The sequence below is a fragment of the Myotis yumanensis genome, unplaced genomic scaffold, assembly GCF_028538775.1.
Source record: "Myotis yumanensis isolate MYYU_CA2020_CCGP unplaced genomic scaffold, mMyoYum1.0.hap1 SCAF_16, whole genome shotgun sequence".
In the NCBI taxonomy this organism is placed as follows: Eukaryota; Metazoa; Chordata; class Mammalia; order Chiroptera; family Vespertilionidae; genus Myotis; species Myotis yumanensis.
Genome location: NW_027223767.1, coordinates 32,284,638 through 32,305,437, shown reverse-complemented (window position 1 = coordinate 32,305,437; position 20,800 = coordinate 32,284,638). Strand labels below are relative to the sequence as shown.

Sequence of the window (20,800 nt, the reverse complement as noted above, 5' to 3'; positions counted from 1 at the left end):
GCAGCCAGTGATGGCGGCAGCGGCGGCGGTGTCTGCGGCGAGTCCGGGCCCATGAGGCGACGACGGAGGCGGGACGGCTTCTACCCAGCGCCGGACTTCCGAGACAGGGAAGCTGAGGACATGGCAGGAGTGTTTGACATAGACCTGGACCAGCCAGAGGACGCGGGCTCTGAGGATGAACTGGAGGAGGGGGTGAGGCCCGTGGTCCCGGGGGGCCGGCGGTGACAGGGCCGGGGCGGCGGGGCGGGCCCGGGAAGCCTGGCGCGTCCGAGAGCGCGGAGACCCAGGGGGTGCGTAGTCTCCCGGACCAGCTGAAGCGCCGCGCGGCCCGAGACAGGGGAGCGGGCGGGGCGGACCTGGCCCGAGGTGAGAGGCCGCGGCGGGGCTCGCAGGTGCAGGTCGCGTCCCTCGCCCCAGAGCAGCGCAGCCCGGAGCCGTCAGTGCAGGGACCGAGGACGGGCGCGCGGTCGATCCCTCCGGCTGACCTGAGTGTGGCGGGGCGCGAGTGGCGTGGCGCGAGTGGCGTGGCGCGTGTTGGGGGGAGGGGGACGGCGCTTGCTGGGTGTCCCCTAAGTGCAGGTGAAGTGCGGAAGGGTTTCCCTTCGAGTGTAAGATTTCGAGTGTTCCATCGTCAGACCTCCCACAACCACCTCTCTTCTCGGCCTGTCGCTTCTCTCCTAGGAAGCGCTCAGCTGTTAGAAGTGACAGCTGAAAACTTCTGTCGGGAGTAGCGCTGCCGCTGCTGTTACAGCCACCAGGAGTTTTATTTCGGGAGCAAGGGGGCTCTGCTGCATCTTCCAGGGTTGGTTTGTTTGCTCTTTTTTTTAAAAAAACAAAACAAAACTCCTCCCGTGTGACTTTTTTTTAAAAATATATATAAAGCATTTGTAACAACACACGGCATTTATAACTTACTTTTCCCCCAGTTGAAGATGTCTATATTTTTTCAAAATACTTTATGTAATTTTGGGGTGGAAAAAAAACCCAGCGTTGACAGCTGTGATTTGGCTTGCCAAAAATAAATTGCTTGAACCGAGACTTGTGAATGGTGGTGTGAGGGCTTTCCTTGCTGTAATCTAGGGTGTTAAATGTAGAATTGTCTTTCCTAATGCATAGCTTGGTTTTACCTTTGCCGTCTTAATAGTTTGTTATTGTTTGTGGAATATCATTCTTTTTTCAAGATAAGTTTATTGAAAAATCACAAATTGCACCTTAAGTTAAAAAATGGTGTTGTAAATCACTGATTCTGGGCAGATCCTTTTGGTAATTTAGAGTCTAAATTCCATTGTCTAGATGAGTACATGTCAGAAGTTTGCTCTAACTACATAAGGGGGTTTCCCTTTCTTTCCTTCATCTAATTTTTTCCTTCTGGCAAGTTGTGCCCTGCTTATTGACAAAAGATTGAGATGCTTATATATATAAAGAAATTTGAAAACTTTAAGGAACTAAAATAATACTGTTCATAATCAAATGAGTCTAAATCAAAATTACTTTGAAAGGCGGATATTGAGATGTGTACTTTTTAATATGTTTGCATATGTAATTCCAGTTAGCCTTTTAATGGAACATTTGATACACTAAATAACTTGAAGCAAAATGGGATTACTTTCATTACATGTAGCATACTCTTGTCAATTATTTTGACAGTGGCCTTGGGGTAGGGATGAAAACTTATAAAAGGGTGCTTTATAAAATCTGATAGAATTTCTAGACCATTGGCTTATCCCAGAAGTTAAAGGAGGTAGCAGTAAAATACTGTATGAAGATACCTGTTATGAACTGGAACCTCATTGGGTTTTGGCCTACTCCTGGACATTTGTTCTGTTGGGTACAAGCAAATAGGATTTTGAGAGTGTGTGGAAGGGAGGCCAGAGAAATTGGTAGAAATAGGAAAGAAAGAAATGTGGCCACTGCCCTGGGGTGAACTTTGGGGAAAAAGCAAAGGTAATTAGAGAGGATTTTGAGGAAGAGCTTTCAGCAAAATAGTATATCTTACTTAGCAATGCTTTTGGAATTGAAAATTTTTCTTTTGAGTGTATTTTTTAAAAAATATATTTTTATTTATTTCAGAAAGGAAAGGAGAGGGAAGGAGAGATAGAAACATCAATGATGAGAGAGAATCATTGATAGGCTGCCTCCTGCACGACCCCTACTGGGGATTGAGCCCATAATCCAGGCATGTGCCCTTGACCTGGGACCTTTCAGTCCGCAGGTTCACGCTCTATCCACTGAGCCAAACTGGCTAGGGCTTGAGTGTATTATTTTAAGAGGTGCCTCAAGGCAGAAAGCCAAAAACAGTTACAGTGGGATCGGGTTAGCCAGCCATGGGCAAACTACGGGCCTGCGGGCCGGATTGAAATGAATAAAACTAAAAAAAAAAAAAGACCGTACCCTTTTATGTAATGATGTTTACTTTGAATTTATATTAGTTCACACAAACACTCCATCCATGCTTTTGTTCCGGCCCTCCGGTTCAGTTTAAGAACCCATTGTGGCCCTCGAGTCAAAAAGTTTGCCCACCCCTGGGTTAGCCACTCAAGGAGATTCAGTGATATCCAGGTTCTTCCAAAATAAAATTTAAATGTTCTGAAAAATGAGATTTTATATTTTTTAGAAAATCAGGCTGTTATGAGTTTATAATAATATAGTTAATATTCTGGCTATTTGTCAATTTATAACCTTTAGTTTAGTACACAAACTTTTTAAACATTGGTGCATATCAAAGTAGCCTCAGTAAGGAAACTGAGGCATAGGCCAAAGAGATGATTGGCCAAAACCATGTAGATAACTAGTGGTAGTGTTTTTTGACTCAATTCAGCAAGCTTCACTACACAGATTCTTCATTGCATATACTAGTCTTGTTCATAAAGTACCTCTTTGTGGTGTGTCAAATCCTTCCAGCCATGCCACTGACTATGTGACCTAGAAGAAATTGTTTAAGGTCTGTGGTACTTTTTTTCACTGTAAATGAGGATTGTGTGAGATAAAGTCTTTAAAGTACTCTTATAACATATTGGCATATTAAGCAATTAGCTAATTCATGGAAATATAGTAGCTCGTCAGTGTTACCCATTGCCAAGGAACCAATCATTCAAGTTTACCCTCATCTGTGACTAGAGACTTAATAATAAATGCAGTTACACAAGAGGCTGCATTTGGGGGGCTGTAATATCTTTTTCTAAAAAATTAAATCATTGGTCCTATTTAGAGGTACATTTTTAGATATATTACATTGAATGAATCTGTATTAGTAAATATATATATTCTTCAGTAACTAAAAGATGAGGAGAGTAATTTAATACAGTTATAGATAAAGTTGGATGTCTGCTACCTAACTAAAAAAAGACCCTGATTGATTACCTCAGAGGACTATTACAAAACCAATGGATAAGAGTTGTTGTTATTTTTTTGGGGGGAGGGGTTATTTTGTTTGTTTGTGTTTGTTGTGTTTTTTTTTTTGGCTGATGATAGTATAATTTGGGAACAGTGAGTTGAAACTAAGGGAAAGTTTTCCTAGAGATATTTTTCCTCCCTCCTCTAGAGATTTTCATTAGATTATGAAAATGTTGGAAACCTTTGCTTTCTGTGGAGACACAAAGTTGAAATAGTAATAGAAAATTATAACGCAATATTTAAAGTCTGCAATTTTTACTCTAATTCAAAATTTGAGTTAGTCACAGATCTTATACTACATGAGTTTCAGATTGAGATATCAGATTTTTATTGAGCAAAAAGTTTAAAATTTTTTAGTGCTTTGAAAAACAAAGTACTATATAGATAGTATGCATTCAAATATTCATGATTATGAAAAATTATAGAAAAACAGCTCATTATCAATGTTTAATCTTGGATTATAGTAGATATTTACCATAAAGTATTTACATATATGTTTTTAAATCAATTTATTGGGGTGACATTGGTCAATAAAGCCATACAGGTTTCAAGTGTACAACCCTATAACACATCATCTGCATACTGTAGCATGCACTCACCACCCCAAGTCAAATCTCTTTCCCCTACTATTTATCACCCCTTTGCCCTCTTCCACCTTCCCTCACCCACCTTTTCCTCTGGCAGTCACCTTACTGTTATCCTGTCTGTTGTTTTTTTGTTGTTTTGCTTAATCCCTCACCTTTTTCACTCAGCCCTGCAACCACTTTCCCCACTGACAGCTGTCAGTCTGTTCTCTGTATCTATGTTTCTATTTTGTTTGTTAGTTTATTTTGTTCATTAGATTCCACAGATAAGTGAAATCATATGGTATTTGTCTTTCTCTGGCTTATTTCACTTAGCATAATACTCTCCAGGTCCATCCATGCTGTCACAAAAGGTAAGATTTCCTTTTTTATAGCCCAGTAGTATTCCATTGTATATATGTACCACAGCTTTTTTATCTACTCATCTACTGAGAGGCACTTGGGCTGGCTGCCAAATCTTGGCTGTTGTAAATAACGCTGCAGTGAACATAGGGATGCATATATTTTTTTGAATTGGTATTTTGATATATTCCCAGAAGTGGAATCACTGGGTCATTTTTAATTTTTTGAGGAAACTCCATACTGCTTTCCACAATGGTTGCATTGATCTGCATACCCACCAACCGTGCACAAGGGTTCCCTTTTCTCCACATCCTCACTAACAATTGTTTGTTGATTTATTGGTAATAGCCATTCTGACAGATTTGAGCTGTGGTTTTAATTTACATTTCTCTGATGATTGGAGACATGGAGCATCTTTTTATATGTCTATTGACCATCTGTATGTCCTTTTTGGAGAACTATCTACTTAGGTCCTTTGCCCATTTTTTAATTGAAGTGTTTGGTTTCTTGGTGTTGAGTTTTGTAAGTTCTTTATAAAATTTGAATATTAACCCCTAACCAGATGTATCATTATGAATATGTTCTCCCATTCAGTGGGTTGTCTTTTCATTTGTTGATGGTTTCCTTTGCTGTGCGAAAGCTTTTTAGTTTGATGTAGTCCCATTTCTTTTGTTTCCTTTGCCTGAGGGGATAGATCAGAAAATGACATACTACAAGAAATGCCCGAGATTTTACTGCCTATGTTTTCTTCTAGGATTTACCCAAAAGCATTTTAAAATTTATTTATTGATTGAAGAGAGAGAGAGAGATTTGTTGTTTCACTTATTTATGCATCCATTGGTTGACTCTTAAATGTGCCCTGATGGGAGATTGAGCCTGCAACCTTGGCATACTGGAACGACGCTCCAACCAACTGAGCTACCTGGCCAGGACCCATTTTTAAATAGCCCAAGATTCTGGGTAAAGTTTAACCCTTTTTCCCAATTCATCTGAATTACTGAATGTTATTTTGTAAGGAAATATCTGTGAACAGCCAAGCAAGTAGATAAATGATTTAATGAATATTTAGATTAAGAATATTTTACTGATTTTATAACAATTTACTTAAATTTTTGTAAACTGCTCTTTTATATTGGGACTTGAAGGATATTGAATTTATATGCAAATTTAATTTAAAACTACAAAGTTTTAATCATTTTGGTGGGCTAGTTTGAAATAGTGTATCTCGTATAGTACCTTAGATGCTCACGATTCTATTTTGTCAGTCATAGTGGCACACACAAAAAGCATTGATTGAATCAGAAAGCTTAAGGCAACAAAAAAATATTTGAATAAAGAGATTCCTGTGAAAGAGAGTTGTCAGTATGTGTTATATAATGTTAGTTTGATGCTTCTGCTCCAGAAGGTAACGGTAGGAAGTTATAAGCACAGATGCAAGTGGTAATACAGGTCTGGCCAGCTCCGGAAATGAAACACAGCCACGGGGTATATATTTCTAAGTGGCTTCTAAGTCATGGTTCAGTGTTAACTACTTTGTGGTCTTTAATTTAGAATTAAGTAAAACTAACATTAAAGGAAACATTATATAATCAGTTTTACTGTAGCTGAGAGAAATTAGTCTTTTGTCTTTAAAGTGATGCCATTATAGGTGATTATATGAAACTACAGAAACAAAAAAAACTTTTAGCCATAACCAGCGCCTACCCCCCTCTCCCCGAAACTGTATTAACTTGAAACTGCAAGAATATTTTTTTCTTGGTATTGCCCCATCCATGTGCTTCAGTCTAATCATGAAACATACATCTTAGGTGTTAGATGTCATCTTGACTTGTTCACACCATGAGCGAATTATGACTAAAAACTTGTGTTGTTTTGGGCATTTTGGCATTCGTTGTGTAAAAATACTATCAGTTTTCTTTGTGTATCTTGACTGTGTATGGCAAGCATGTCAAACTCAAAGGCTAACACAGGCCAAATAAACAAGGTTTAAATTTATGTGGGCCACAAAAAAACAAAAGTTTCAATTTTCATATAAACGTATGTTTATTTCGATACAGACATGCTGAATACAAAGGGCTGAAATAAATGAGTAATCGTTAACAAAATAATAGAACATTTTAATAAAAATTAATATTTTTTCTTGAACATTAACTTACCAGACACTGAATAACTGTACAAATTAATAAGTGTAACACAAATAAACCTATTTTTCTTTTTCTTTTTCTTTTTTTTAAAAATTAAATCTTTATTGTTCAGATTATTACAGTTGTTCCTCTTTTTCCCCCCCATAGCTCCCCTCCACCCGGTTCCCACCCCACCCTCCGCCCTCACACACCCCCCCGCCCCCACTGTCCTCATCCATAGGTGCACGATTATTGTCCAGTCTCTTCCCGCATCCCCCACACCCCTCCCCCCCCAAGAATAGTCAGTCCACTCCCTTTCTATGCCCCTGATTCTATTATAATCACCAGTTTATTCTGTTCATCAGATTATTTATTCACTTGATTTTTAGATTCACTTGTTGATAGATGTGTATTTGTTGTCCATAATTTGTATCTTTACCTTTTTCTTCTTCTTCCTCTTCTTAAAGGATACCTTTCAGCATTTCATATAATACTGGTTTGATGGTGATGAACTCCTTTAGCTTTTTCTTATCTGTGAAGCTCTTTATCTGACCTTCAATTCTGAATGATAGCTTTGCTGGGTAAAGTAATCTTGGTTGTAAGTTCTTGGCATTCATCACTTTGAATATTTCTTGCCACTCCCTTCTGGCCTGCAAAGTTTCTGTTGAGAAATCAGCTGACAATCCTATGGGTACTCCCTTGTAGGTAACTGAGTTTCTTTCTCTTGCTGCTTTTAAGATTCTCTCTTTGTCTTTTGCTCTTGGCATTTTAATTATGATGTGTCTTGGTGTGGTCCTCTTTGGATTCCTTTTGTTTGGGGTTCTCCGCGCTTCCTGGACCTGTAAGTCTATTTCTTTCACCAGGTAGGGGAAGTTTTCTGTCATCATTTCTTCAAATAGGTTTTCAATATCTTGCTCTCTCTCTTCTTCTGGCACCCCTATAATTCGGATGTTGGTGCGCTTGAAGCTGTCCCAGAGGCTCCTTACGCTATCTTCGTATTTTTGGATTTGTTTTTCATTTTGCTTTTCCGGTTGGGTGTTTTTTGCTTCTTCATATTTCAAATCTTTGACTTGATTCTTGCGATCCTCTAGTCTGCTGTTGGAACTCTGCATAATATCCTTTATTTCAGCCAGTGTATGCTTAATTTCTAGTTAGTTCTTTTTCATAACCTCGAGGGTCTCACTAGATTTCTTGAGGATCTCACTGCATTTATTGGCGGTTTCTAGAAAGTTCTTGAAAAACCTTAAAAGTGTGGTTTTGAACTCTATATCCAGTCGTTTGCTTTCCCCCATTTCTGTCATTTGTGACCTGTTTCTTTGTCTCTGCATTTTTTATGCTTCCCTGTGTTGGTAGAGTGGCTTTATGTGCTGAGTGTCCTATAGGGCCCAGTGGCTCAGCCTCCCCAATTACCTGAGGTGGACACTCTTGGTGCACCCCTTTGTGGGCTTTGTGCACAGTCTTGTTGTAGTTGAACCTTGATTGTTGTAGGTATCACTGGGAGGAATTGACCTCCAGGCCAATTGGCTGTGAGAATCAGCTATGTCTGCAGTGGGAGAACTTCTGTGCTGAAGACACCCTTATGGTGCAAGACTTGCTTCAGTGGGGCTTTGGTGCTCACTGAGTCTGCCCCCTGAGTGTGTCCCTTATGGATCTGAGGAGTTGTAATCTGGATGGTCCCACTCTGACCACTGGGTACACTGGCTCTTGGATCTAAGGAGGTGCTAATTTAGCCTCTGCCTGAGGCTACCCAGTAGGAGCTACGAAGAGATCTGCAGATTCCCCTTCCTTGTTTGGGGTTTGGAGGTGCCCAAATGAGGCCCAGCTGTGAAGCAGTGCAAGCTGCTTGGGCCTTCTCTTGGAAGTTCTGGGTCTGTCTGGCCCAGATGCAGTTTGTTAGGTAATTTTCAGATTGCAAAGGGCCAGGGCATTCATATGCAAAAGCCTCTGCTGCAGCTTGGGTGGGGCGGGGTCTCAGGGGATCAACAGGGCAGAGCAAGCAGCTATGGCTGATCCTCAGCCCTGCCCTAAGGGGCCCCGCATCTCAGTGTCCCGGTAATTGCTGCAAGCACCTCCGAGAGAAAGCTGCCCTCGAGTTCTGAGTTCTGCCCACTGCCAGACCGTCCAGTCTCTCTCCGCATGAGTCCAGGTCCCCAGAGACTTCCCGGAACTGGAGTTCAGAGCAGTCGGGGGCTTGTGACTCCCTCCTGATTCAAAAAGACAGCCGCGTCCTCAGTCGCCAGCCCTTGCCACGTGCGCCTCCGTACCTCTGCACTCCACCTCCTCTGAGTCTCAGTGTGCTTTTCTCTTTCCTTCTAGTTGTAGAATTTCCACTCAGCCATCCTTCCTGTAGTTCTGGATGATGTCTGTTTTGTCTTTTAGTTGTATTTTTGAATTTGTTGTCGGAGGCAGCAATTTCTGGTGTTTACCTATGCCGCCATCTTGGTTTCTCAAACCTATTTTTCTTGTTCTCCAGAAGCGAAATATTTCCTGTTGTGCACACCAAACAAGTCAGTCTAGGACTAATGATGTGGCAATGGGCTAAAATATTCACTACTAACATTAGTGGAGAGAAATGGTGCACCTGTGCGTAAGGCGCATAAGGGAAATGAATGCAACACAATTATAGTAATCAGTCATTAGCGAACTTTGTAGTTCGTTATTAATAATTATGTATAATAGGATATTGAAAAATTAAGTTATGAAATTTTTATTAAAACGTTTCTTACATACTGTTATATTGGCTGGGCCGCAAAAATATTCAGTGTGGACTGTGAGTTTAACATGCTTGGTGTACAGGTGCCTTTGAAGGGAGATGTGTTCACTTAAATAATTTTTGAATTATCCTAAAATTTTCAATTAGAACTTCTAATTATTTTAAAATATTTTTAAAAATGGTTTTCAGAGAGAGGAAGGGAGAGGGAGAAGAGAGACAGAGAAACATCAATGAGAGAGAATCATTGATTGGCTGCCTCATGCATGCCCTCTACTGAAGATCAAGCCAGCAACCCAGGCATGTGCCCTGACTGGGAATTGAACCATGACCTCCTGGTTCATGGGTCAACGCCTAACCACTGAGCAACACAGGCCGGGCTAAAAACTTCTAATTTTATAGAGCCTATTTTTAATTAAACAATATCCTTTAGTGTAAATTGAAAGAATTCATAATCAGACTATATTCAAGAGTACTCATTTTAAAGCTATATTTTTGACATTAATATAACTGAATTTCTGCTGTCAAATTTTTATTATTCTTACAATTCAGTTACTTTTAGTGTATTTATAGAGTTGTACAACCATCACCGCAATTTAGTTTTAGAACATTTCTGTCACCCTAAACAGAAACTTTGGGCGTATTTACAGTCACTCCTCATTGCCATCCTTATTGTAAGGCAACCACTAGTCTACTTTCCATTTCTATAAATTTGCCTTTTCTATATATTCCACATAAATGGAATCATGCAATATTGACCTTTTGTGTCTGGCTTTTTTTTCATTTAACATGTTTTGAGGATCATCTATGTAGTAGTATGTATCAGTACTTCACTCCTTTTTAGGCCAAATAGTATTCTGTTACATGGATCAACCACATTTTATTTTTTAATTTTACCAATTGATGTTCATTTGAGTTGTTTCCAATTTTGGCTATTGTGAATAATGCTCCTGTGAATATTTGTGCCCAAGTATTTGTGGAATATATATTTTCATTTCTCTTGAGTAGATAATTGGGGTAGTTCTGCTGGATCATATGGTAGCTCTATGTCTAATTTTTGAAGAAACTGCTTAACTGTTCTCCAAAGTGGTTGTATGATTTTACATACTTGCCAGCAGTGTATGAGGGTTCCAATTTATCTACATTTTTGCCATACTTGTTATTTTTAAAAAATTTATCTTTATATTTTATAGTATTACATATTTCCTCCTCTTTCCCCCCATTGACCTCATCCACCCTGTACCCACCCTCCCCAGGTCCACCGCATATTGTCTATGTCCATGGATTGTACATATATGCAAAGAAGTTCTTTGGTTAATGTCTTCTTGTCCTCCCTCTCCATCCTTCCCTCTCACATTTGTCAGTCTATTCCATGCTTCCATGTCTCTGGATCTCTTTTGTTCATCAGTTTATTTTGTTCATTAGATTCCACATATGACTGAGATCATATGATACTTGTCTTTCTCTGACTGGCTTATTTTGCTTAGCATAATATTTTTCTGTCTTTTTAATTAGTGGATATGAATTAGTACCTCCGTGTGGTTTAATGGTTGGCATTTTTATAATGGCTAATGATGTTGAACATCTTTTTATGTGCTTACTGGCCATTTTTATATCTTCTTTGGAGAAATACCTATTCAGATCCTAACCCAATTTAAAAAATTGCATTATCTGTTTCTTTAGTGTTGAGTTGTGGAGGTCTTTATATATTCTTATTCATTGGGGTGTTTTTTTTCCACTCCCCCCCCTTAAAATGTGTTTTTATTGATGAGAGAGAGAGAGAAAAAGAAAGAGAGAGAGAAAGAGAAACATGGGTGTGAAAAACACCCACTGGTTGCCTTCTGCACTCCCCCTACTGAAGATTAGGATTGCAACCTGGGCATGTGCCCTGACAAGGAATCTGGTGACTCCTGCACAGGATGACGCTCAGCCAACTGAGCCACACCAGCCAGGGCTTCACTTTCTTGTCTTTTTGAAGTACAAGAGCTTTAAATTTTGAATAAGTATTTTATTTATTTTTTTCTTTAATTATTCATCCTTTTGGAGATGTGTCTTTAAGAAATCATTATCTACCCAAAGATCATGAAAATTTACTTCCTCCTAGGTTTCTTCTAAGAATTTTATAGTTTTAGCTCTTACATTTAGGTCTGTGATCTATTTTGAGTTAATTTTGGTGTATCGTGTGGAATAGGGGTCAAAAGTAATTTTTGCTTGTGGTTATCCAATTGTCCCAGTATCATTTATTGAAAGACTGCTTTTTTCCCCATTGAATTTTCTTGGCATCTCTGTAAAAAAATCAGTTGACCATGAATGTAGGGATTTATTTCTGGGCTCTCAGTTCTATTTAATTGATCTGTATGTCTGTGATAGGCCAGTACCATATTGTCTTGATTGCCGCTGCTTGGTAGTACATTTTGAAATCAGGAAGTGTCAGTCCTCCAACTTTGTTTTCCTTTTTCAAAATTGTTTTGCCAGTTTTGGTTACCTTGCTTTTTTTGTGTGCATTTTAGGATCAGCTTGTCAATTTCTGCAAGAAAGGAACCTAGGATTTGGATAAGATTGAGTTGAATCCATAGGCCAATTTGGGTATTATTGCCATCTTAACAATATTAAGCCATCTGATCTGTGAACATGGAATGTCTTTTGATTTAAGTCTTTTTAAAATTTCTTTCAGTAATATTTTATAGTTATCCAGTGTACAGTTATACTTATTTTGTTAAATTTTAAATACTTTATTCTTTTGATGCTATTGTGAATGGAGGTACCTTAATTTTATTTTTGAATCATTCATTGCTAGTGTATAGAAGGTTAATTAAATTTTGCATTTATTTATACCATTATCAGAATAAATGTTTGGCAACCATGACTCCTAACAATTTGAGAGTGTTTAATTATTTTGATTTGATCAGCCACATTGTACACTGCAGTATCTTCAACTGGCTGTGGTTACCTTAGGCTTAGTTAGGTTGTAATTGCAGAGGTATTGTCTCATAGAATGATCTGAGTCTTGAGTATCAGAAAATCACTTTGTATAAAATATTGGATTTAGTAACTCAGAATAGAAGGAAGAGGGAGAGGGAGTTAGAAACATCAGTCTTGTGAGAGAATCATTGATCTGCTGCCTCCTGCATGCCCCCCACTTGGGATCAAGCCTGCAACCCTGGCATGTGCCCTTGACTGGAATTGAACCCGGGACCGTTCAGTCCCTAGCCCTACACTCTATCCACTGAGCCAAACCAGCTAGGGCTCCACAAAATATATGTAATTTTTGAAGGAAATATCACCTGGTTTTATTTGTAGATTATTGATGAGTAGCATCTGTATCTTAGTTGTCATTTAAATTACAAATATTTTTTGTGTATTTTGTCTATCATTTGCCATTAAAGTTTAGAGAATTTTATGTAAATAAGTAGGTAAGTGAGCAATTTATTAAGCCACCCTAATCTTGACCACATTTGCCATTAAAGTATAGAGAATTTTTAGTCAGGTTTATTTAATTTATTCTCCTTCAGTAATGGGGTGAAGCATTACATATTTTTATTTCATGTGTATGAGATGATTTATCCTTAAAACTTTAACATATTTTTCAGGGTCAGTTAAATGAAAGCATGGACCATGGGGGAGTTGGACCATATGAACTGTAAGTTTATATCAAAATATTTCATTGTTCTGTCTTTCTTACAAGTAGGTTTATCAGCTCTAGTTCATAGCCATCATGTGATTCCAGCGAACTGTTCTTAAATATCTAGTCATATATATAAACTTAGTTTATTGAGTTTGGCATTAGTATTGTAACATATCAAGGATTTTGAGATTATGTATGGATTTTGAGAAAAAGATAATCATTCAGATTCAGTGTATATTGAATGTGAGTCTGAGTTTAATATAGAGAAACACCTTTTCTTACTGAAAAATAAAATTATGAGAAATGCCACCAAAAGTCAAATGGTTCTTGTTTTGCTTGTAATATACCATTCAAACTAGATTTGTGCAATCTAAAGTCTTTTTAGGCACGCTCCATTAGGGGAATGGCATGGTGATTAATCTGCTCTGTACCCTAACCCTTGGGTTGAGGGGAAACTGAGGAGTCTTTAAATCATGTTCATAGCAGATATGGAAAGATGTGTAGCTATAGTGTATTAGCAAGAATTTATGTAGCATAAAGACTTGAACTAATTGGTATTTTTAGAAAGTTCTCAGGTTTTCTGCTGAAGCTGCCAATTGAGGTTGGATAATGCCTGACCTTAATAGACATTTTGAATGAACTAAATTTGAATAACTGGAAGACTTTTTTCTTTTGTCAGTTTGATAAACTTGTTCTAATTTATCTTAGTTTGGGGGTACTTGATGCTTGTGAAAATACTCGCCAGCACATTTTGTAAACAAGCAGATAACTAAGCAATTTATCAAGCCACCTACCATGTCATTGAATCATGTTTATTTAGAACACAGATACTAAATTTACTATCATGTATTTTTCCCTTTTACTAAATTGGGTTACATTTCTCTTTCTCCTCTTTCTAACAATATGCTGAAAGTAACTTAACTTTTTGCAAATTTTCTTTTGGTTTTGCTTTTCTCCCCAGTGGCATGGAACATTGTGAGAAATTTGAAATCTCAGAAACTAGTGTGAACAGAGGGCCAGAAAAAATCAGACCAGAATGTTTTGAGCTACTTCGGGTACTTGGTAAAGGGGGCTATGGAAAGGTAGGAAGTGGTTTTGAAATGAGAGGTGTTGTCTGTCTTGGGTTGATTTTTTTAATACCCTCTTTTCAGCAGTCCTCTTCAATCTTTGTTTGCTAGCTATCAACAAAGGATATAATCATTAACCCTGTATTATTTGAGGGATGTACAGTAGTTTTCCTACCAACACACATGTAAAAGCATGGCACGTAATTTAAATAGACAGCTATGCCAAGCAAAATCTATTAGAGGATTCATTTCTTCCTTTGGTTTTAAATGGTACTCTGTAGGTATTCTCTTGAAAAATAAACAAATCACTCCTTACTTTCAAGAGGCCTTGGTACAATATCTGTTACTGTTGTCTGTTAATCTGAATTGGTTTTCTTGTAGTATCTGCCAAGGGCCATGTGGATATTTATAACATCATTTGTAGGCCATACAAAATTATCAACTTAAAATTATCCTGCTATTTTTGGTCAAACATTTAATTAACTCATCCTAATGCCTTGGCAGGGCCAGATCATATATGGTCTGTAGGCTGGATGGTCCCCACCCCTGATCTAGAGCAAGAGTTAGAGAAGTTGAAGTATATAAGAAGGGAGAAGAAAAATGAACAGAACTTCTTAGGTTTTGCTCAAGGCTTTCTAATTTAAGACCTCATCTTTGTGTGTTCTGCCCAAGGCAGTTGATACCTAGCCTTTCTCTATCAAAGCTTGAGAACTAATTATGCTATTGTGTTGAGTTAATTTTTGCAAAGCATGACTTTGTATATTATATTCTTAGGTGTAAGGACACATTCTAATATGTTCTAATCATCTTGAATATGTAACGCATGCACTTTGAATCTCACATATTTTAGCTGTTGCATGAAAATGTTTTACAGTTAGCTATTTTAAGGGGTAGGTAAACAGTAATTCCTGTCAACTATTATTAAATAGTTTTATGTGAAGCAAGAGCAGTGACATTCTTGGAGTAACTTTATGAAATATTTTATAATTTTTTAAGTTTGGTATTATGCTTGTGGGAACCCTGATTATAGCTTTTTAAGCAAACTTGTATTTTATGTATAAACATGGAGGGCTCATCATTAGGTGATCATTGCCCAGCTTTGCCACCAGATGTCAGAAGACCAAATAGGAAGGTCCCATGTTGTGGAACAGATTTCACTACTAAATCTTTAATATAGTCTGCTCTTTTAGCTCCTCATTTTTGCACAGACCTTCTTGATACTAGTTTTTATAAGGATATAAACTATATCATTTTTTTTCCTTATAAATGGGAATTAAGGAAATGTGGCTAGCATAGTTTAGCCTTTAATAACACCCAAACACTTTTATTTTTTATACAGGTTTTTCAAGTACGAAAAGTCACAGGAGCAAATACTGGAAAAATATTTGCCATGAAGGTGCTTAAAAAGGTGATACCTTCCCTCCTCTTTCCCCCAGACTATATTCTTAATTACTATAAAATCCACATTTTGGTCTAAAATTCTCAGTCAGTAAATACTTCTTACACAATTTTAAGTCCTCTTAGAATGTGAGATATGTTTGATTATTATTAAGACTATTTTCTTTCTATTTGGTGAGGGAAGAAAGGAGAGCTCTTCAATTCTCCTCTGAGGTAACTCTTTTATCTCTTTGTTCTGGTCTCCGTATTTCTAAGTAATTTAGCATATCCTGCTATCACTTAATGCATCCATTTTAGAATTATGTATAGTACAGACTTCCTGTTTTACTCTTTTTTTTTTAAAACCCCATCCTCCCTTTACCCTGCCCTCTCATTTTGCTTCACTTTCATTGAATCTACTATTGTATTCTCATACCTTTCAACAACTCTGTAAAACATCTTTGAGGCCAATATTCTGTGGTCACGCTTATTAGATAATTATCACTTTTAGGCATAATTGTCATTATTGGACTTTTCCTTTACCATAATTCTTGGAATTCTCTTGACTCCTTCGGTGTTGGATTCTTTGTTTCCTGGGTCCTATATCTTCCAATATCAGTGTCTGTAGATCCATTGGTATGGATCAATTGGTACTGAGAAAGATCCTCTATTCTTTCGTTTACAAAAAGCATTCTGGAACTAGATGAGAAAGAGGAGATGGAGATCTCACTTTTCCACACTAAGACTTGCACTGAAGTAATTTTTACTTTAGCACTCCAGTCTTACTGATCCTTCACTCTATTTTTTTCTGGAAAGCACACCTCTGAGTGAGTAGTTCCCTTGCTGGTTAGTGTGGGGATGGGAACCTTGTTGGTGTATCTGTTCCTTACACAGACTTTCAGATAATCTCCCTGTTTTTAGTCTTCCACCTTCTGCCTGCTGCAGTCTTGTATGACTGATTTTTTCCCCCTTTCTTTTTATTTTTGCCTCTAATTTTTTAACCCTGCTAGGTTTCTGTTGATGGAATGAACTTATTTTGAGTTATTACTCTTTGGCAGGCATTTAGGTTTGATATACTCTACAAATCATGTACTATTGCTTTATTCCCTTTCTGCCTTTTTTTGAGGTGTAGAGTTACTTATGTTTCCTAGTTTTATTAAAGATGGATTATGTGTGTTTCATTTCTTGTTCTTTTTGTTTGGGATTAATTTCTGAAAAGATCACACTGTCTTAAAACAAGGGTTAGTAGAAAACTATTAAAAGATAATTAAAATTATTTTTTGAAAAAAGTATATTTTTTTGTTGTTTTTTAATTGATTTCAGAGAAGAAGGGAGAGGGAGAGAGATAGAAACATCAATGATGAGAGATACATTGGTTGTCTCCTGCAAGGGCCGGGGAGCAAGCCTGCAACCAAGATATGTGCCCTTGACTGGAATCGAACCCGAACCTTTCAGTTTGTGGGCCGATGCTCTATCCACTGAGCAAAACTGGCCAGGGCAGTTACAGAGTTTTTAATGCTTTGGTTTCTACCTTCTTGATTTTCACTTAAGGTATAAATAACTTCTTAACTTAAAAGCTGAGGAACATACTATGGCCACATAGTATTGGTGATTTTTTTAAAGAAGCAATTTAGGTATTCTAAACATCAGTTTCTACATTAGCAAGTCAGGATTAATCTGCTGTCTGGCTTTCCTATTGAAATAATTTGAGATTAACGATTTTTTAAAAATCTGTAAACCATATTAGGTGTAGAATTGAAGACAGTATAATAATACTTGTTCTAGGAATGTTAAAAGAAATCCTGGTCAAAATTCTTAGAGTAATTCATTCCTTTTGACATGTTGCTTATTCATGCCTGGTAATCAGGGCTGACCGTAATTAGTCATAATTATATCTTGAGTGAGGTATGTTTCTGGCACTGGTATCTGTAATGAAAAGAAGAGGTGGTTTTTTCCCCCACTGTTGGTGGGTGGGTGTGGTGTATTGGGAAATCCATAGACTTAATTACTGCTAAATGTCAGGCTTCCTTTTTGGGCCCAGGCATCTAAGACAACTTGCTTGCCTCTCCTTTCACTTAGCTACCACTCCTTCCCACTTTCAGGGTTTTCCTTTCCCCACCCCTAGCTAGAGAACCAGTTACTGTCCCAGTCTTTTCTTGGTGTGCATGAAAGCTCACAGGAAAAATAATGTAAGAGAGGAGGTTGCTAGGGTTAAGCCCAGGGTTTTAATTCCTAAATCTCTAGGTAAGATGACTATATATGCTCACTTTGAGTTTCTTCCTTCTGATTTTTGTTTGTTTTTATTAATCCTTACCCGAGGATATTGAATTTATTGGGATGACATTGGTTAATTGTTTTAAATCATGGCTTCATATTGATATCCCTAATTCCAGTCCAATTTCATAGGGTTCTTCTGCCCTCAGTCCATATTTATATTTCCGTTTTTCCATAGTGAGATGCCTAATGGTATTAATAAATTTACTCATTTACTCAGTTGCATGATATATGCAAATAGTTTGAGAATACCAATACTACTAACAACTACAAACCCACTAAATGTGGTTTAAGATTTCTTAAGTACAGCATAGGAACTATATAATAAATAATATTGTGATAACTATGTTAACCACCTTAACAATAACCCACAACCTTTGGACCAACTGTAATAACTATGTATGATGCCAGGTGGGCACTGGAAATATCAAGAGAAACACTTTGTAAAGTCTATGATTGTCTAACCACTATGCTATACACTTGAAAGTAATGCAAAATAATATTGAATGTAAACTGTAATTGAAAAAGAAAAAAAAGATTTCTTTGCAATTTTTGTTATGCTATACACACACACACACACACACACACACACATATCACTTAAATACCTTTTTATCTACTGTGGTAAGCTTTTTTTTTCCTTGTCAAAACAAGGCCACCAAAAATTAGGTTGCCTCCCTAAAAAAATGGGAAAGAGAGAGGATGTGATAAGCTTTTTAATGTAACATTTGATTAAGTATATGTATTTCTCTTGTACCAAAACAAGGCCACCAAAAATTAGGTTGCCTCCCTAAAAAAATGGGAAAGAGAGAGGATGTGATAAGCTTTTTAATGTAACATTTGATTAAGTATATGTATTTCTCTTGTATTCACTTTTACTTCCCTCCCTGATCCTTGTTGATTTAATTTTATTTTTGGAATGTATAAAACATTAACATGGTTCAGAATTCATAATCTCCATTTTATAATCATAGTAATATTTGATTTAGGTCAGAAAAAAAATGAATGAGAAAACCATTAAGGCATTACTCACAAGGCATATCTCATTTCCTTTCCTACCTTTCTACTGTCATTAGCTTTGGTTTATCTTAGTTATGTTTTATAATTGCAGGTATAAGCATATATATATATATATATATATGTATTTTCTTACTAGAGGCCCGGTGCATGAAATTCGTGCACTCGGGCGGGGGGCGGGGGTGTCCTTCATCCCAGCCTGTGCCCTCTCACAGTCCAGGAGCCCTTGGGGGATGTCCAACTGATGGCTTAGGCCCGCTTCCCATGGGGAGCAGGCCTAAGCATCAATCGGACATTCTAGTGCTGCTGCAGAGGCGGAGGAAGCTGTGTTGAGCATCTGCCCCCTGGTGGTCAGTGCGCGTCATAGAGACTGGTCATTCGGCCGTTTGGTTGATTTGCATATTAGCCTTTTATTATATAGGATTTTCCCTTTCTTAAACAGAATGGTAGCATACAATGTAAACTGTGATGCCATATATGCTCTTTTGCACCTTGCTTTCATAGAGATGTTTCCATTCTTTGTATAGCTTTTTTACACAATGTGTAACTAGTCCATAGGTTTTCAGCCAATATTTTATGCATGGGCTTTTGGGTTGTGTCTAATGTTTCACTTTTACAAATAATATTGCAACTAATAACCTTCTGTACATGCTTTTTCATGTTGTTGGAGGTGCACCAGAACTTAGTCCTAGAACTTAGACTTAACATGTCCAAAACAATGCATTATTTTTCCTCAAAACTTATTTCTTCCCTTCCATTCCCCCTTAGTAAATGACACCATTATCTATCCTATTACTTAAATAGAAACCACGATATCATGATTTCTTCTCACATCTAGATAGTCAGCAAATGCTAATTATGTATCTTTACCCTTTCTTTTTTTTATTTTTAACTTTCATTTTCTTAGTTACAGGTCTGAGTTCTTGCTTAGTTTACTGTACTGGCCTCCTAACAGCTCTCATTTCATTTCTCCTGTAGAACTCAACATTGTTACTAGAACTGTCTTTCTGAAAGGCAAGTGCTTTTCATTTCCCTTACCTCAACATTTCTCCTCTGCCTCTAAGATAAGATTCAAGCGTGTTTGCTTTAGATGCCCAGGCCTTCCATTTCCTGGCCTCCACCTACATCTTCCACCTAATCTCTAACCACTTCTAACCATACTGAACTACTTACAGAGTTGCTAGACACATCTTGTCCTGTCAAGCCTCTTTTGCACTGGGAATGCTTTTTTATATCCTCCACATTTTGTCTTAGTAACTTTTCATGATACAGCTTAGGTACCACCACCTCAAGGAAGACTTCTTGCCAGGTCAGGTGCAATTTCCCTGTTGACCCATAGCACCTTATGCATACTTCCATTGACTCTCTCTCTTCCCTGAGACTTTGGGCTCCTGTGAGCTAGAGACTCCTTCTGTTAGTTCTGCTTTCTTATTAAAGAGCCTGGAGCATAGTAGACATTCAACAGTTAATGAATATATGAATAAACTTAATCTTTTTACATTTTTTAAAAAGTATCTGTAGGTTTGCATTTACATGTTCACTTCAAAAAATCCAAACAGTGCAGATATATATATAAGAAGTACATGTCTTCTATTTACATCTATCTCAATTTCTAGTGGTAACTACAATTAATAGTTTAATATTGGCAAGAAAAGCACAAATTAGATTTTCCATTTACTATAGAATCAAGTGTCTACTGTTTTGTTCTTATAGATCATCTCTTTTCCTTTAGGCAATGATAGTAAGAAATGCTAAAGATACAGCTCATACAAAAGCAGAACGGAATATTCTGGAGGAAGTAAAGCATCCCTTCATTGTGGATTTAATTTATGCCTTTCAGACTGGTGGAAAACTCTACCTCATCCTTGAGTATCTCAGCGGTCAGTACACGCAGTTTGGTGTAATTAATTGCATTTGCTCCAGAAACTGGGTCAAAACATCATTTTTCAATGGAAAAAATGCTTTTTCCCAATGTGATCAAATAGCTCTTAAGATTGATGAATACATTGACATAAGGAATTTAGATGTGACCAGGTGTTTCTTTTTGCAGACAAATATGAAGGAAACTTTAAAGAATAAGTTTTTTTCCTCCCATCTGTAAAATTTTATCTTAATTCCTTTGTAACTAGTTACTTAACAAAATAACAAATACGTAATTGATAGTGCCATCAAATTGACTGGGTAAGATACTATAATTGGATAAGATACTATAACTCAAATAAATCATTAAAGTATTTCTTTCTAAACTGAAGTGGAAAACTCACTGACAGTCTTGATTAAGATACTGAG

General features: G+C 37.5%; 1 protein-coding gene across 8 annotated transcripts in view; it reads left to right on the top strand.

Moving 5' to 3' along the window:
- The first annotated feature begins 3 nt into the window (after nt 1-3).
- Nucleotides 4-20,800, top strand: part of RPS6KB1 (ribosomal protein S6 kinase B1) — a 34,860-nt gene continuing 14,063 nt past the window's right edge. For 4 of the 8 annotated variants that reach the window (XM_070394765.1, XM_070394770.1, XM_070394772.1 and 1 more), the window contains exons 1-5: nt 4-192; nt 12,743-12,792; nt 13,739-13,859; nt 15,184-15,252; nt 20,244-20,391. In XM_070394765.1, the coding sequence (XP_070250866.1) occupies nt 52-192; nt 12,743-12,792; nt 13,739-13,859; nt 15,184-15,252; nt 20,244-20,391 (529 nt within the window). In that variant the 5' untranslated portion in view covers nt 4-51. Of the gene's footprint in view, nt 193-341; nt 367-705; nt 803-4,305; nt 4,331-5,132; nt 5,280-12,742; nt 12,793-13,738; nt 13,860-15,183; nt 15,253-20,243; nt 20,392-20,800 lie in introns of those variants that run through there. The other 4 variants (XM_070394769.1, XM_070394768.1, XM_070394767.1 and 1 more) reach the window with 4 other exon arrangements.